The 18171-nt window shown below is 44.9% G+C and overlaps 2 protein-coding genes across 2 annotated transcripts in view; one reads left to right on the top strand and one right to left on the bottom strand.

The window, feature by feature from the left end:
- The window catches only part of LOC311338236 (E3 ubiquitin-protein ligase PDZRN3-B-like), a gene marked incomplete at its 3' end in the record, with an annotated part of 14233 nt that extends 13328 nt beyond the window's left edge, over nt 1–905 (top strand). Inside the window, exons 4-5 of the mRNA XM_084463469.1 lie at nt 269–469; nt 900–905. Of these exons, the coding sequence (XP_084319595.1) occupies nt 269–469; nt 900–905 (207 nt within the window). The remainder of the gene's footprint in view (nt 1–268; nt 470–899) is intronic.
- A 6292-nt stretch (nt 906–7197) lies between these two features.
- On the bottom strand, nt 7198–17979 carry ppp4r2b (protein phosphatase 4, regulatory subunit 2b). The gene is made up of 9 exons (XM_084464768.1): nt 17862–17979; nt 16831–16912; nt 15894–16064; nt 13456–13549; nt 13196–13233; nt 13023–13097; nt 12548–12688; nt 9932–10245; nt 7198–8909 (listed from the first exon to the last, which is right to left on the bottom strand). Exons 1-9 carry the CDS (start codon nt 17896–17898, stop codon nt 8467–8469), a joined length of 1395 nt encoding a protein of 464 aa, XP_084320894.1. The 5' UTR covers nt 17899–17979; the 3' UTR covers nt 7198–8466.
- Between the last annotated feature and the right edge of the window lie 192 nt (nt 17980–18171).

The following is an 18171-nucleotide window of genomic DNA, read 5'->3' as shown; positions in this document are numbered from 1 at the left end:
TGGATACAGCGTGTCACAGAGGACCGCCACGGGGCTGTGGTTAGTGCTGGCCAACAACAACCTGCTATGGAGCAGAGTAGTATCTCACTGACTGATGGTTGACGTTGTGTTCCATTGTCCCAGAGAGATTGTAACTTTCCAAACGTTTAGTACGCGTTCGATTTGGCTTTTTGGAATTTTGGTGAAATGATCTCGGGGATGATTTGATAAATGCAATCAATTCAGAATTTAGAATTCACAAATATTTAAAATCTGTTGTCGTCTGTAGCTTTACGTAACGTCCTGCCACCGGCCCGTAGTCTGGTTCAAAGAGAACCATGGAGCAACATCTACAACAACATCAACTGCTTCCCCCCCGTCGTTCCACTGGACGCACAGCGGCGGCGGCGGCGGCGGCGGCGGCGGCGGCGGCGGTACACGCTGCCTTGGCTTCCTGTCACCAGGCTCAGTCAACAACAGTAGGCTCTCAGTAGGTCGGTCTGTCGCTGAATTCAGTTGTCCCTTATCCAACACCCACCCCCCCCCCCCCCCGTTTTCCGTGGAGGAGGGAACCTGGCCAGCGCCCGCAGAACTCCTCCTCCTCCGCTGTGGTTCTTCAGACCTGGGGAAGAGGCCACAGAACAGAACAGTCTCTCCTTGACATTGAGATAGCTGGGAGCTGGGTGTGTGTGTGTGTGTGTGTGTGTGTGTGTGTGTGTGTGTGTGTGTGTCTGTGTCTGTCTGTCTGTCTGTGTGCGCTCATTTGTGTTACTGTGTATCTTTGTGAGTTTATTTTTGTGTGTGTGTTTGTTTCTTTGTGTATCGCTTCTGTGTGTGTGTGTGTGTGTGTGTGTGTGTGTGTGTGTGTGTTTGTCTCGATGAGTGTGTCTCTATATCTTTGTGCATCTCTGTGGGTCTAGGTGTGATCACATGCCCGTGTGTCTTTCTGTGTGTGCCTCAGAATGTGTGTGTGTGTGTGTGTGTGTGTGTGTGTGTGTGTGTGTGTGTGTGTGTGTTAATAACACGTGGACTGTGTGGCAGGGTGCCCTCACATCTGTCTGTGTCTGTGTGTGTGTGTGGACAGACACCAAATTACAGAGAAAGGAATGCTACGACTCGTAATCCGTTACATTTTCATCAGCGAGTAAGTAAGTGTTGTAAATTCAAACGCTACAGCAAAAGCACGCATTTACGGTCAAGCTCAATGGAGCGTGAAATGAGGACCGGCAGGGTCAGTTTGATTCCAGCTCGGGCCCTCTCATGCTCACTACGCATTCGGTAACCGTTGGAAACCACTCGGGATAAAAGCATCCACTAAAAATGACGCGTATATATTTTTACATTTGTATTCATTTAATTCTCAACATGTCACCTCAACCACTCATTCATCATGACCAACTCCTGATCCCCCGCTTTCCCAACGGTGGTGATTATGAGAAGAAAGAAAGAAAATCCATCACGGCAATCATTGTGATAAACCCTGGTGGATATCACCAGGCAGTCGCGGGCGTTTTTCATGCGCTACAATTAGTGTCTGTTGACGGGTCACTCTCCGGGGGTTTAATCGCATCTCACTAAAGTCCACCAGAAGAATAGATTTAAAAACCAACAGAAGATACATAATCCCTTACATCTTCCTCATGATTCACACGTTGGAAAATAAGGGGGTGGATTCCGACAATTAGGCCCCGTTGGGGGAGGAATCACTTGAGACACACGAAAGAGACTCTGTACTTCCAGTATGAATCTGCGGCGATGGCATCGGTTGGTTCTTCTTAGAGTGTGGGCCGATTCCCATACTAATGTCTGGAAGAAACGGGTGGGTTTGTGTTTGTGTGTGGAGGTTAGGAACCCTCTGCTTCCAACCTGTATCGATTCAGAGTTGGAGAAGGCCCGTCATCAGACCTTCGGATAGGGCTGCTACATCGGTGCTGTAAATGAAATGCGCACCGCGGCTCATATTTCCCCTCCATTGAGCTGTGGCGCGTTCTCAACAGCTGCACGTCACCTTTACGCTCTCCCGAACAAGAGGAGGATCAATACATCCTTACTGACCTCCTTCAAACATCTCTCATTTGTCCATTTGACATTTATGAGATTTAAGGAAGAAGGAAATAAAGCCCACTTTCAAGGGGATCAAATAAAAGTCCCCTGGTAGATTTCCAGACAACAATACATTGATATGTACACCATGGCTACCAGCTACCAGCAAAGAGCCTGCTGGGCCAGTATCCAGCCACATGCAATTGCTTTAATTACACCTTTATTGGTATCCCCCCCTCCTCCTTTATGGTCAGGTTGTAGGCTGCCCCTAAAATGGCTTTAAAAACACACGGGGTAGTCTGAACCAAGACCGCTCAATGTCATTAGTCAGAGTGGCCACAGGCAGACCGAGCCCAGAGTTGCCAGAGTGTTCCGTGGAAGCTCATTGGTCCTGGGAGGGCACTTCGTTCATTGTTACTTAAGCACTCCTGAGAAGGACTAGGTCCTCCTATAAGTAAGGACAATAGATTTTCTGTTATACACACACCTCTCTACATGGGACTTTCTGTGAAGAGAAGCCTCAGGTAATGGGTCGGAATGTCTTTTAAGTGGTGTTTCAACGTGAGAAACCTGATCTGACTACTGGGGAGCTCGGCCTGGCTGAGGCCTCAGGTCTGTATGCAGGGTGCCACCGCAAAAAACACTGATGACTTTCACATGAACACATGAACACATGAACACATGAACACATGAACACGTCCCTTTCATGAAAATCTTTGCACTACCACGACGAACCGCCTCCTGTAAAATGTTCTACACTCCCTGAAAAAAAACAACACCACAGCAGGCAGCCACACCACCACCCGCCAACGTGGAGACCATTGTCCGTCCTCCACAACATCACAGAGATCGGATTGCCTCTGCAATATGAGTCACCCAGCTCCGATGAATACAATACATATCGTTCATCCAGCTGCTAGAACCAACACACGTACACAAGGACACGCTTCTGACCACATCAACGATGGCTATCTCCCCCCGGAAGAAACAACAGCCGGATGGACAGACTGCCAAACGGACGAGGCGACAAGCTGAGGTGAGAGAAGCGATGCGTGTGAGCCGCCTGGACTTTAAAGCAGGACATCTGTCCAGCCCTACTCGCACCCGCCCACCCACCCACCACCCCCCCCGCGTCGCACATCACCCCAAAACGCCTCCCTCCTCCCTCTTCGCCTTTCATAGGACGACATGGTATTTCTCACACTGCCTTCTACCTTCAGCGCCGTGTGAGACCTCACCAGCCTAATCACCCACACAAACACAGACCCTCCCTTGTACAGTTTGGAGTAAGAAGTTCTCTGTGCTCTGAAGAACAGACCATAGAGGGGTGTCAGTCATCCGTTGTAGCGACCAGGCGTCGGTGGGGTGAGGAGGAGGGTGTGAGTGGGCTGGTCGCAGGACAACAGCGCTTCACTCTCTGCTGTCTCTACTGCTGCTGCTGCTCAGATCCTCAGGTCCGTCACTATAGCGACTATACTGGTCACCTAAGCCTTCTGGCACCCTGCACCCTGATCAAATCAATAACCGATAAGTACTAGTGTACAACTTGTTTATTATTTATTGGGCCATTTTGTTGATAGTTTATCAGATGCTTTGATCTAAAGGGACTTACAATTAATGTATTTACATACATGTCATTATGTCAGGATTTAAGCTCAGGGCTTCTTAAATACTCAAGAAGGTTCTGGGATTCAAACACAGAACCTTTTCCAGAATAATATGGGTGTCATAAAACACTATCCTGCCCCTGCAATTAATCATCTTATACTGCATATTCACGAAAGCCCAGTGTGTAGATGGGATGTAGGTGACACGCCTGTAGGAATGGCAGAATGAATGAGAAATAGGTGTTGGAGAATCTATCTAAGTTTAATGAGACCTTTGGGAACAAAACTGACAGTCCATCGATTGCGACCGATATAGACATGACCTACTAAAGTACTAAGGTTGTGTTCACTCTTTGAAATTCATCATAAGTTGAAACGGGTGTTCGGAACCCCTTGTAAGCAGCAACGGAAATTGTGCCATAGCAACTATTTGGGTCGTGGGTGAAAGTTTACCCTTGTGTGAAAGTTCTGTTTCACACCAGAATCAGACAATCCCTGAAAAAAAGCACTTGGTCTGTATGATAGTTTTACATGTAAAACAAAGTAGGTCCATAGTGTGTGGGGGTAGTTTTAGAGTCCCGAAAAGAGAGCAGTAGCGTCCTGAATATATGGATCACAGCTGCCACTCAAAGAAAGCCAAGGCCTGGCAACTGGGTCTCCAACCCAGTCGTCATGCTCTGACAGCAGGGGATTACGCCTAGCAGGGAGACTAAACACTACCCTCTATTGGATGACATGGAGATATGCCTGTGGTGATACGCTGATCCCAGCAGAGTGCTCTGCTATTATGATTTCAATTTCAAGGCCAAAAGCTCCTCTAAAATGATAACATTTTTCTCAGCATTGTCTGGATCTTTATGAATGTGGTAAGAAAAACGTCCCTGCCCTTGAAGTTTTCTGAGCATTTGAACAGCCTTAACTTGAGTTGTGTGACAGCCTTGATAAAAGTTGATGGGACAATGGTAGAATGGTAGAATTCCCCATGGTGATTTGGTGAGCTTTTATATCATTGGAGATATTCCCCCCCAAAATATCCCTTTTGATAGTTAGTTAAACTTCTAATTATCTTTACTCACAGTGATTTCTTTTGAGTACTCTTCCCGAAATTTTAAATGCTATTAGTTCTAGAAGTCCATCACGATAATAGGCCGAAGAAGGAAAAAGGAAGAACCAATTAGCTTGATTTGTTACGCAATACTCCTCGCCAATCTTTAATTTCTTCTCCTTTACGACGTCCTACTCGTGGGATGAGTGGACCAGCATGGGGCCCAGTCGTGACTTTGATAAAACTACACAGGCAGCACAGAGTGGGCCAAGTCTTCTCACATTTAACAAATAGGCTTAGAAATTAATTAACTCGGTACACACGTTCAAACTGTCATGGTGATTGGGGAACTGCAAGAAGCCCCATACGGCTTCCCCTGAAATTTTCATTTCAATTGCGTTGATGAGTCCTCCGGCCATGCTTTTGAAAAAACGGTGCTACAAGTTGATGCTTTAACTGCATGGGGACTACCCGCTATATTACAGAACCAGATGGACAGCCAGAGATTATACTGCAGGGAGTTTTGGGGAATGTACAATTATGTCGGTTTCCCAGGCTTCATATAGTAGTGGGATAAAGTTTGGGCCAAAGCACAGATTCTGCTGATTCGGCATTGATCACTGCACAATAACGGTTGGTAATTGTGCAGATGAGGTGAGGTGGAAAGGTCAGAGGTCATCCTTTCATGTGCGTGCAGCAAACAAACAGTGAGAAGATGAACCCTAATTGTTATGACATTAAGAAGGCCGGACAGAGAAACATGTCCGGTCATGCCTAGAAGGTATAGCCTTTTTCTGTAGGATCGAGTCTTGATTCTGGATTCTTCAGATACAGAGGAATTGACCAATCGGCATGTTGTGTGAGCGAGATGAAAAAGTGAAAGACAGTCACGAGCATGACCTGTAGCTGGGCAACCAATCAACCTCCTAGGAGTCTGTTTATAGCTGTTTATATCGAGCACAAGGCAAAGAAAGAAAAGAAAAATAGATAAAAATGCCCAGCCAGTTCAATCTTGTTGTTCTCGTCTCGGTGAACAATAACTTAAGTTATGGTGTTGTAGTTGCTGCGCAATTATCTTGCTTCCGTTTGTGTGTATGTGTTTGTGTGTGTGTGTGTAATCTTATCTTTGCACTTTATATACAGGACTCCTTATTATAGATTTAAAGAGCCACTATTTCTCCAACAGGTGTGAGGGCAAATAGTCATTACAAGCTCTTTCAAAGTCCAACTAAATCACAAATGGGATTTTCCACAAAGACGTATGGCAGAGAGATCAAGTCCAGCCCTCACACTCAGCGGTAAAATATGAATATGAACCCTCTGAGTTTAAAACAAATCTCCCTGCATCACTCGCTTTAATTACCATTGAAGACCCTGAACAAGGATCTGTGCCGCAAAGCAGACAGTAAAGGACGATCAGACAAGTCTGCCAGATAGCTCTCCAGGTCAGAGCCCTCTCCTCTGCATATCCAGTTTCATTGAACAAAGCAGCGGTGGAATAAATTCAGTCATTTGATGCAGAGCAGCAGCATATGTTTTTAAATCCACCCCCCCCCCCCCCCCCCCCAGTGACTCACCATCTTATTTCCCCAGAGATGGGACTTCAAAGCTGGGTAATGTTCAAACGAGGCCTCCTATGGTCCCCCCACAGCGTGGAACGGTCCAAGTCCCCCCCGTGGTTTCCCTGCAGATCATGTGAGCAAATTTCGGCAGTCGAGAGACACCGCCTGTCGGCTGGTGTTTAAAGCCAAGTTTAAGATTCACCTTTTAGGTCATTGGTGCGGAGATGGAGCAGCATGAGACGGTCATGGACTCTTTAAAAGGTATTTGTCGATTGACTATGTGCCTTTAAAGACAAATATAGTCTTATAGCTAAAAGCGATGTTCAACAGATGTGGGCTGACATTTCGTTTTGTCTATTTTGAATAGATTACAAATTTTTGCAGCGTTTTCTGCTTGTGCATTTCATTAGCCTAGGAACCAGGCACATCTTCCAAACTCATGATTTATTTGCTCTGGCATATGCGTCTGGCCCCCATCCCATTCTGTGCATGTTGATAACGCCCCTTGGAAATCTAAAATGAACCGAGGGGTTCTATACAACACACACACACAAATTGGGTTGACCAAAACATCCCAATACCAGAGCAGGGCACACACATTCTTGGCATGGACAGCCCCAGTAGAAATCAAGCCCTGTTAACCATGTCTGCAGTGTTCATACCATGTTCTGCCAACGGAGCTAGTTTCCTCACATCACACACACCACTAGGGCATCTTTGTTAAGGGGCTGGGGGCAACAAACTGAAGTTCTAATGAAGGAATGTCCAGAAACATGTGTCGATGGGATTGGACGAAGGGGGAGCTTCAGGGCAGTCAGGGCCAATGAATGATATCACCTTGCAAAAGGTTTCCCCCAGCATGAGAGAAGAACAGAGATTCAGCGTTCCCAGAAGCAGCTTCTGACTTCTGTATGTGTAGGAGCATCACATTACGGACAAGCATGCAAGACCAGACAAAAAGTATTAAAAATGTTAACATTTATTGCCGTTTCTGAATACCACATTGAAATCAGGAGCATTCAGAGTATACACAGAAATTATACTATTATATATGGTTTCACAAAGGCAGTGAACACATACCGTATTACAATCTACAAAAATCTACTTTACAGAAATTTAAAATTCTAAATATCAAAAAGGTACAGCTGCAGAAACAGGCGTGGAACTGTAACGCAGTGACTGCTCTGGATATCCGTGTGTGAGAATAACATGGGGACATCACAAATACAAAGTAAGCAGAAAGTCCTCTTTGTACGTACAGCTGGTTTTGGACATTAGAACGGGCAGACAAAAATTACAATAATAAAAATAAAACACTACAAAAAAAAAAAAAGAAATGATCCGATAAATTATAATTATAGGGTTGGGAGGGGGGGGGGGGGGTCTTTGCATTCAAAAATGTATATACCTTACAACAGAGGCCTGCCAAGGGCATTTCAGTAGCATTCTTCACTGGGGGCGGGATTACGGATCACTGACAAACATAAGGTTAGTTATGTGTAGAAGGACACGATGGGGAGGTAGGGAAATGCATCTTCCGGAAAGCCTGTGGTGGTGGTGCCCGCCGTGTGCTTCGGTTGATGAACGTGATGTTGACGGTGCTAGTAAACCTCTCCTATAAGCTCAAACTGCAGTGATGGCTGGAGTGGGGTCTGTCTGTTCCCGTCCTGTGGGCCCGCTAACCAAGTTTAAGTCTTCCAAAAAAACCAGTCTTCCATTCGGTTCCAAAAACAGCAGGACCGTTTAAAGATGGGGAGAGGGGGACGGGGACCGGGGGGGGGGGGAAAGGATTAAAGTAGCAGAATAACACGGTATCCGAACTGCCCAGTGTTGAAACGACGACAACGAGGAGAATAACTATCCAAGGGGGAGTTCAAGGTTGTCAGAACGCACAGCTCAGAGACAAACGACCTTCAAGGAAATTTTTTAAATGAACAGAAGAAGTAGTAAGAATAATTATATATATATAAAAAAAAAAAAAAAAAAAAAAAAACACCTTTCCGGTAAAAAAAAAGAAGAAAGAAATAAAAAAATGTGTTTGTACGCCCACATTAATGCCAGGCTGCATTCTGGAGGGCACGCCCACAAAAGCAAGACACGGCGTTGGCCTCAATTAGCAGACAAGCTGCCCTTCATCCCAAGCTGGACTCACAGACACACAGGGTGGTTGTTGTTGTTGTTGTTGTTGTTGTTTTTTGTGAATGGTCTCACGGGTTTCCAGGAGTCTAGTCTAGTCCTGGTCCATGGGCTCGTCACTGGTCCCAGTGTTCAAGCTGGCGCCCTCCGTGGCGGCGCCCTCTGTAGGGGGCTCGGGGGTACTGCTGGAGGGGGCCGGGGCGCCCTCCTCCTCCCGGACCTCGGCGGCGGTGCTGCTGCTCTCCTCCACCACGCTGCTGCTGCTGCTGCTGCTGCTGCTACTGCTGCTGCTGGCGGCGCTGCTGCTGCTGCTGCTGCTGCTGCTGCTGACCGGGTCGCTGGCGCCGCCGTCGTCGCTGTCCCTGCTGGTGTCGGCCCCCCCGCCGTCGTCCGGAGTGCCGGCGGGCGCCTGCTGCTCCGTCTGGTCCATGTCACTGCTGCCTTCCTCCTGGGAGCCGCACGGCACCTCCCTCTCCGCCTGCTCCTCGTGACCCGGGTCGGCGGCGGGCATCTCCGCCTGCGTGCTACTGCTGGGCTCTGAGGGGGGGGGGGGGCGGAGGGAGGTAGACAGACGGGTTCATAGGGTTTGACAGCTTTGGTGTCTTAATTCAACGCCGTGCGGTGAATTAGACTTTGTTTCACGAGTGGCGGGCTTCTAGCCAAAGCACTGGCATCACTTGGTGATCTTATCAGTATACATTAGGGATGGTAATATTCCATTATTCGATTATTCGTTCCCGAGGGTCAAAGTCGATTTTTAACTTTTGGACCGTTAACATTTTTTTCCCCATTCAAATAAACAAGAATTAACGGACGGAACTAATGTTGGTTCTGTAGCACTATTACAACACAAACACTGATCACTGTTAAAGGTTGTTTTTTTTTGCGTTTAAGATATTAAGTGATTTCTTGCCGATGGTCCATGGCTGCCTTTGTGAATGTCGGCACACATCGAATAATCGATTATTCGTTCATACCACCCACTGATTATTCGACCATGAAAAATTTGAGTTATTCACATCCCTAATATACATCAGTAACTAGGGCTGTCCAGTTCTGGTCAGTGGGGTGGTTCGTTGTGCACTCGTTGGACCAACTTGTGGTCAGACAAATCACTTGCCTTTCTTTCATAAGGAAAGAAAACACTTCCCAATCCATTCTTTTCCGGGACCATATTCGAGTGAAAAGCTGTATTGTGTCAGGAATAACATTAATTATGTAAAAGGTATAATTATTTTTTTTGAAGGCTCCGTAGACTCCGTTTTAATAATCATGTGGGCGAATTTCAGTCTACCAACATTTTATTTGGTGACTAAAAATAGTAACATCAGCAACATAGCCCTAAAAATAACATCTACACTTCTGGTGCGTTAATTAGGTCTTCGTTACATCTAGCAAAATTCTGCCACAGTGCCAACGGAGCATCGCCCGTAATTATTCGTACAAAAGTTCATGACGTCTACCCCCGAATGGGTCCACCTCACTACAACTAGGTTCAACTCTGGTTCAACTCTGGTTCAACGCCGCTCAAGCGGGACCGTGTCACGGAACCACCCTACCTTGTTCTTCGATGGAGCCCGCGCTGCTGGAGGCCACGTTGTCCTCCTCGTCGTCCTCGTCCTCGTCCTTCTCCTGCACCATGGCCTCGGCCTCCTTCGAGGAGCACCCCGACGTGTGCAGGTCTCTGAGCGTGTCCGACTCCTGCTCGTCGTCCTCCTCGTCGTCCTCCTCCTCCTCGTCGTACTCCTCCTCCTTGTTGAACTTTAGCCTCTTGACGTCGTGCTGCTCCGACTCCATGTCCTCCTCGTCGTCGTCCTCGTCCTGGTGCTTGTTCTTCACCGAGCTGCCCAGGCTGCCCGACTCCGACACCTCGCTGGGAAACACGTTTCACAAAAAAAAGGGTTTGAGCCGGAACGCACAAAAGGTCTCCATGCGTACAGAGTAGGACGGTACGTACCAAAACTATTTTTTTCTTTTTTAGAATTCAGTTTTTATTGATGATCACACACTCTGAGTGTCTTGTCCTGATGTTTTGTGTTGAGGACCACGATGGAAATAAGTCAGCTGATTGCTCCAGCAGAACGTAAGGTCCCACATAGACTACGGTGAACGTAAATTGCCCAAACGTTCGACTTTACACTCTACTAAAAAAATAGCAGTTGCACCAAGCAGATAGTTTCAACGCAACACTAAGTTAATAACTTATATTTTACACCTCCCCTCCCCTAGCTGGTGTAAGTTCCATTCTAACGATAAAGACCGGTAAATACCAAAGACGGCTATTCGTTTTGAGCAATGGGAAGAGGAGCTTCAACGCGGTTTGCGTCGGGAACGGATTGTCCGTGACGGTATCGATCCATTTCATCAGTATGATGATGTAGATCTATATGCGTGATTTTGGTTTCGGCCCACGTACAAACCAATACAATGCATAGCCATACAAAGCCAGGTAGAGGCTAACTCAGACAAAAACTCTCACACAACGAATAGCATACAAAGCAGCAATGACCTGCAATTTATTATAAAAATCCGCCATCAAATAGCTTAACCTCACGCCCAAGTCAATTTTAGAGAATAAATGACTGTGGAACTGTTTTGTTCACCCTCTCATTTGGGTGCTAACGCGTCTTCACTTGGATAAGGTGGAAACTTGCCGGTAGCAGCTACTTCCTGTTTACATTGTTTGCTGTCAACGATTGGCTTGAAATTATCTAAACGTCATTAAATGCGACACTGGTACAATTTACGCACTACTAATAACGTTAAAACTTAAGTTATGGTGGTGCAACCAAAATTTAGAACACCTTTAGTTTGAAACTAGCTACGTCGAGCGTAGGGTTAAGGCGAGCTTTACACCCGAACGTATGATCGGCTTTACGTTCTGCTGGTGCAACCGACTGCAGGACTTTGTTGTGTTTTTATCCTCAATTGTATTTGATGTCTTTTCATTTGTGTAAGGCATTTGATTGATACAATTTAATAAATCCAAATCAAATTGTTTAATACAAATAAAATAATAAAAACTGCTGTACCGAAAAACGTACCGAACCGTGACTTAAAAACCGAGGAATGTACCAAACCGTGACTTTAGTGTATCTTTACACCCCTAGTACAGAGGTGTGCCGATCACGTTGATACTGATCGAGTCATAATAAACGTGTCAGCAGGTATAACCGTCTGCCCAGTGGATCTAGAAGGAGTTTGATGATAAACCTGTTAAGCAGCAGTAAGACATTAAAAAAAAAACAGAAGAGGCCCAGCCCTAACAGACAGGTTTAAAGTACTGCACTTTCAGTTTGGATTCGAGTCAGTGCACTTATGTAGGATATGATTTGCTAGGATGATATGAAATTCATTTGGAACCACACAGCCGGCCCGTTTCTTTGGGGAAACCACTTTACAGTGATTATCATTAACGCTTACGTCACATCTGGGACTCATTCAAAAATAACAAATCTTCAACTTGATTTTACTTGCTAATCATGAGCCAGAGGCTCATGATTTTAATCAAGTGTCTCCAGTAAAGTGCTGTTTAAAGAATAAATTGGCTTAAAATAATCCATGAGGGGTTTGGGGTAAAATAACTACAATAACTACAAAATACAGTAGGTATGCTTAAGACATGCGGGTATGGCCGATTTAAACAATGTAAGAGTCTGCCTCTCGTCAACCAAAGCAAAGTCACAGCAAGATTACGAACCATGTTCGGGTAAATAACGAAATTCACACATTTAAATTTCAACCTTATCTAGCCAAGTATTTGAAGGATAAAGCATGATGCAACAATGGCAATCAAGGGATCTTATGCGTTGAAGGGTTTCCAACAAATGAAGGTTTCGCTTCAAGGCGACTCAAATTCTCTGTCAACATCTTCGGTTTAAAAAATATTAACATCCTATGCATTATTTTAACCAAATTAAATATAGGATATATATGGATATAGAAGCACTGTAGACCATATTTGAATGACTTTCAGCCGAACAAAATTAAAGGCTACGCCACCGAAGGCCAGCTTCAAGAAAGTAGGACTTATTAACCCTTACTAACAAAAATGTACGTCACTGGATTGAGAGTCAAGTCCACAGAACCATTGTGGGGTAGTAACTGTAAGTTCCCGTTGGCGTAACACAGAGGAGAGATTCACTGTTGCGTGAACACACAACCTCTTCAGTTACCTGGACTCCTTGTCGTCCTCCTGGTCCAGTTCCGAGTCTTTGTTGTCGGTGCTGTCTGGCAGACCGTTGGCTGCTAGTGAGCTGGCCAGAGACATCTTCGGTCGGTTCAGTGGTCGCGGAGTCCCGGGTCCGTTCACTTTCCTGACAAACGCGACCGTAGAAAACACAAGTAGTTCAGTGGAACTGCATAACATAAGTTGAATAGAGGCACATAAAAAAAACAATTCAACAAGTCTTATCAGAGTGTGAGAAACCCCATGGAACTGTTAATCGTTAGAGGATATTTACTATTGTTGAGTTTTGGATGAGGCAATTTTGGCACCCAAATATGTTTTAATCATTGATCAATCTTTTCAATACATCACTGATTGTTGGAGCAGTGTGTGCAGGTATTCTAAGGGTATCTGACTAACCAATAGAACCGTCATTTGTCATTTTGCCAATTTAAGGTACAGGTCTTGTGGCCATCGATTACCTCTCTGTGAAGGCTGACGTGTTCCCAGGGAGCATCACTCCATTCATTCTACTTATTCCACTGCAGCCATTCTTCCTGCAAAAGTTTGCTTGTTAATAAATCAACCCCTTGATGTGCCACCAGCAAGTTCATTATCATGTTCTGGAATTCACCGATTTCAAAACAGCACTTACTCAGAGGTCGGATGCACACAGCTAACCACCATTACATTCTGCACACAAACAGAGACGAGCGGACAAGGTTTTAGATACGATCAAGAAGGCCATTTATATAGAGCTATTTGTTGCAAAACAACAAATACAAATAGAATGTTTAGCACACAATTTTATAAAAGCACAGATACATTTCAGATGTATAATTATAAGATGACAGGATAACAATGATAAGATAAGAGAATTGGGAATAATAAAAAAAGGCTGAAGAGGACACACACCTTCTCTATACCTCGGAGGAACTTATCTGTTCCTGTGTAGTTCCTCTTGGGCTCTGTGAGAAGCTCGCACAAGCGCTGGATTGTGAATGGGATTCTGGAAGCAGACAACAGGCAAGCCATACAGACATGAAGAAAACCCTCCATTGTTTGCTCAAATATGCAACGCTACGTGACCCAGTCAGGAAATAGTGGGTGCCTTCCGTTTTTTTCTTTAATATGTGAGAATAGTAAAAAAGAAAAAGAAAACCGGTCTGTCTTAACCGTTTACAACAGGCACGTCGGTCGGACTAAAAAAAACAAAAAAACAATGGATCTTCGGTTGGAATTAGATATAATAAAAAGCTTGTGTCTATTAGGGCCAATCCTTAAAAATATTTCTGTTTGCCATAACCCGACCGACCCGGTCAATTTGAGAAGCATCTCGCTGCGGCCTGCGGGAAGGCGGGGCGTGACATCACGCCCCGCCCACATCACGAGCGAGTGCATTCTGGGATTGCGTAGCCCATATAAAACCAACAGAAGAAGAAAAATACGTCTTTCTTGAAAATACGTCCTCTTGAACTAGCAGCTAACCCCTAACCCTAACTAGCAGCTAACCCTAACCTGACTTAGATTAGCTAGGCCTTAACATAAAATATTTCACTACTGCACAATGAATGATTTGAGGAGTTCCCAGAATGCACTCGCCCGTGATGTGGGCAGGGCGTGATGTCACGCCCCGCCTTCCCGCAGGTCGCAGCGAGACGTACTTGGTCAATTTAGCACCTACCCAAATATATATATATTCTTTCCCTTTTAGTCCGACCGACTTACCGGTTGTAAACTTGCGGGGTTTTTTTCTCTACAAACAACTAATGCAAATACAATAAAACACTATTAATTATATTTTTGTAAGTATTGTGAATATAAATTGCACACACACACACACACACACACACACACACACACACACACACACACACACACACACACACACACACACACACACACACACACACACACACACACACACACACACACACACACACACACACACACAGTTCTTTTATATAAAAACCTGTGGCTTCACCTATGATTATGTTTACACCATTGCTTTCACATGGTTTACGCATGTCACGCTACGAACTCTACGACACGTTCGCTTCACTTCATTCACTGTCTGGTTCGCGCTTGTCTGTTATGATGTTATACGGTTTCGGGCACAGTGGCAATACATTTTAAAAAAATGCATTGAAATATCTCAACACCACTATAACGTGGTTATAAAGTTCTGGAAGAACTGTGCTTTACCCACCCCTTCTCCCCTCAAGTCGGTGACCGTGGTCTATATAACCTGCATCAGAATGGTTTTCAAATGGTGTGTCTGAACGCACAGGTTGGACACTCAGTCAGTGACATCACAATATGCAAATTTCTTTAAATTTATACCCATGTAATCACCATGACCAAAATGTTACTTTTTTTTTTTACGCTGAATCTTGAAAAAAAGAATATTGCCCTCCCTACCGACCCTTTTTTTGGGGGGGGTTGTTACTGCAAACAAAAATATTTTTTAAGGATGGCCTAAGCTTTGGGGGGGGGAATACATTTGAAGGGGGAACTGCTTTAATATGAATTTAGGTTATATATTAAGAGGCTAGCCTATAAATAATTCTGTGCATTCATGGTTGGAGACTATTCCCCCGCCGCCCCTCCTCCACTTGAGAATTTCTACACTCTGGCTTCTTTACCCTCTACTTTGAGTGTTTGGGCAGATAAGAGCAGGAACAGGTGGTTATGATGGTTGGTCTGGTCTAGATTGAACATTAAAAGAGCAACGAGTGGTGGCATTTCTTTAAAAGAGGTTCAATCATAAGGCTTCGTCTGAGGTTTGGAGACGATAAGCATACCAAGCGAAGGAGGTCAAAGCCTTTCATGTCGGCAGAGACATGAAAGGCAATTAAATAACCAATCACATTTCACAACACAGATGTGGAGGATGCATTCCTTGTGGATGCGTCCTACCCAAAATGTACTGCAGACATATTAGCATTCGGTTCCCACCCACGGTCACGTAAACAAAGAAGTAGCATTAAAGTGTTTTTTCTTTTAAAGCCATTTCTGAACTTATTCTCTCTCAGTTTAAAGTACCCAGGTACTAAGGCAAGTGTAAAGGATCCAACCAAAGAAAAAACTCAGTCAGCTTTAAAGAATATCATCTTTAAAATAAACAAGTTGTTAATATTAAGCAGAAAATCTTGCCTGTATTACTTTTAAGTAAGCCTTTAATAAATAAAAACACCCAACACTGATAGCCACTTCAAACAACCAGTTGCCCTACCATCACCTAATATGACACATGTACAAACTGGCACAGACGTACGCCAACTTCCAAATACATGTCTCAGCGTAGTGTACAATTACCATGCAGAAATGGACACGGGCGGCTTTGTACCCACCCATTATATGCCTTCACTATCTTCAGTATCCTCTCCTTCATGTCCTCAAACGGGATCGACTCCACGTTGGGGTTGGCGGGGCCCCTCTGTTCGGGTACCGAGGCCTTGAAGTCTTCCATAACCTTCTCCAACTTGAACAGGAAGTAGTTCTTGAACTGAGGCCATTGAACCCTAGGAGGAGAACGGTACAGACAAAAGGGACTTGAAACCCAGCTTTCTAGTGTTTGCATAGCTGCAATTGGGAGACAAGTTTTGGTAAAAGTTGCCTCCTAGAATGCTACCCCCAACATCTCGTAACAAATGTTGATTTGCTGATCTTGTTTGTGTGACATAGCCAGACAAACTGTTTATAGCACGTTTTGAAAGTGATTTAGATTTCAAACTCTGATAATGAGACATGTTATATGATGCCCGCCGCAAATCTTTTTTTACAGAGGGGTCACAGTGAGTAACTTTAGTCAAGTAGATGCCGCCATGTCCTCTAGTCAGCCGGTAAACACTGCGTGTAAAAATGTTGTCTGACATGTAGGATAGGCATTTCAACCACCATTTGTGCATTACACACTCCCTAGTAGCAAACAGCAAGAGTTAACATAGCAACATTCTAATTTTCATATGTAGAGTGTGCTTGTCTGTTTTTCTGACTATGCTTTAAAACCCAAAACAATTGAGGCATAACCGTGTTTCGAAGTATACCAGGAAATATTGTGGAATTGTTTAAAAAAGAAAAAAAAAAGAAACCGGTTTTATTATAAATGAAAAACAAAAAAGTTACACATTAAGAAATGCTATACAAGGCTCAATATTTACATTTAACTTGTCATTTTAAGTTTGTTGACATCAACAGGTAGCCTTGTCAATAATGTCAGTAGGGATGTGGTCACTTATTTTTCTTTGCTCATGAGAATCCATAATTGTGGTAAAGGTAAACACTTACAGGGTCTCTCCGGTCTTGGCGATATGGCAAAGAAACTGCTCCAGAAGAGGAAAGGTCTCTTGCTTTCCTTTCTTATCGAAGTCTGCAGAGTGAAAATAAACAAATAAGCCAAAACGTTAGTAAACAAAAGAGCCAATTGCACCTCGATATACAAGTGCACGGTTTAAAATTGTTCAAATGAAATGCATCTACAGTCGCTTAAAGCGAAATGAATGTGCTTCTAAGCTGGAGTCACTTACACAGCTATTATTACATGAATGGCAGGGCATTATGCAAGACGGCTAAATAACCAGGTACAGCCATGTCATTGATTGTTTAACAGCACCGGTGACACATTACAGGCCGGTGTAGTAACTGCTTAGACTAGTCGGTTAGTAGTAGTAGTAGTAGTACATCTACTAGTTCACTAAAAAGGGTCGGCTGATTCTGATTCTGTTTTAGCATGGCTAGGAAGAGGAGCTAAATCAACTGGTTTAGCCGGCCAGCAGCAATGCCCAACAAAGTGTAAAATAGACGACAACAGTGAGGCTCTGCCTCCCGTCACACGAACACCACCGACACCGTCACCGTGACGGTTCTCAAGCGGTTCAAAGGCGTTCAATGCACGGCGGGGAATGTTGATATTCAGGAGGAAAAAGACCCATTTCTTTCTTCCTTTTTTTCCCTTTCCAACCTTCCAACCAAATAGCATTAAGCTACATAGCCCAGGAGGCTAACACCACTGGGTCGTTTCCGTAAAAGGGGCTCGCGAATTAGCATTAGCTTTAGCATTAGCTTTAGCATTAGCATTAGCATTAGCATTAGCCTGACACTGTGTGTAGCAGCCGGGCCAGGCAGCTCGGCTCGGCTAGGCTAACACCACTAGCCTTGCGAGCTAAAACATTCGTAGTTTTTCCCTCTCCCCCGTCCTCACCGCCACCCACCACCACCCAACCACCACCACCTCCCGCATTAAGGTTTATCCAGCATCATAATAACACGACGAGCCACCGGACACACAAAACGTCCGCCGATGTATGTATTCTAATGACCTTTCAGCGCTTCCTGGAGTGAGTCAATGTCCATCATGTCGTCGCCCCCCCTGACAATGTTCTGGATGCAGCAGACGGCGGCACACTGTGGCGAGCTAGCGGTTAGCTGCTGCTGCTGCTGGCTCTGTGCGAGTGGAAGGGGAAGGAGCATTTTAATATGGCGCTAGTGAGGTCACTGCCTGTAGTGTGTGCGTGTGTGTGTGTGTGTGTGTGTGTGTGTGTGTGTGTGTGCGCACTCACACACACACACACACACACACACACACACACACACACACACACACACACACACACACACACACACACACAC

This window comes from Micromesistius poutassou (genome assembly GCF_964030765.1).
Source record: "Micromesistius poutassou genome assembly, chromosome: 2".
In the NCBI taxonomy this organism is placed as follows: domain Eukaryota; kingdom Metazoa; phylum Chordata; class Actinopteri; order Gadiformes; family Gadidae; genus Micromesistius; species Micromesistius poutassou.
Note: the sequence above shows the minus strand (reverse complement) of the source record. Positions and strands in the feature narration are given on the sequence as shown.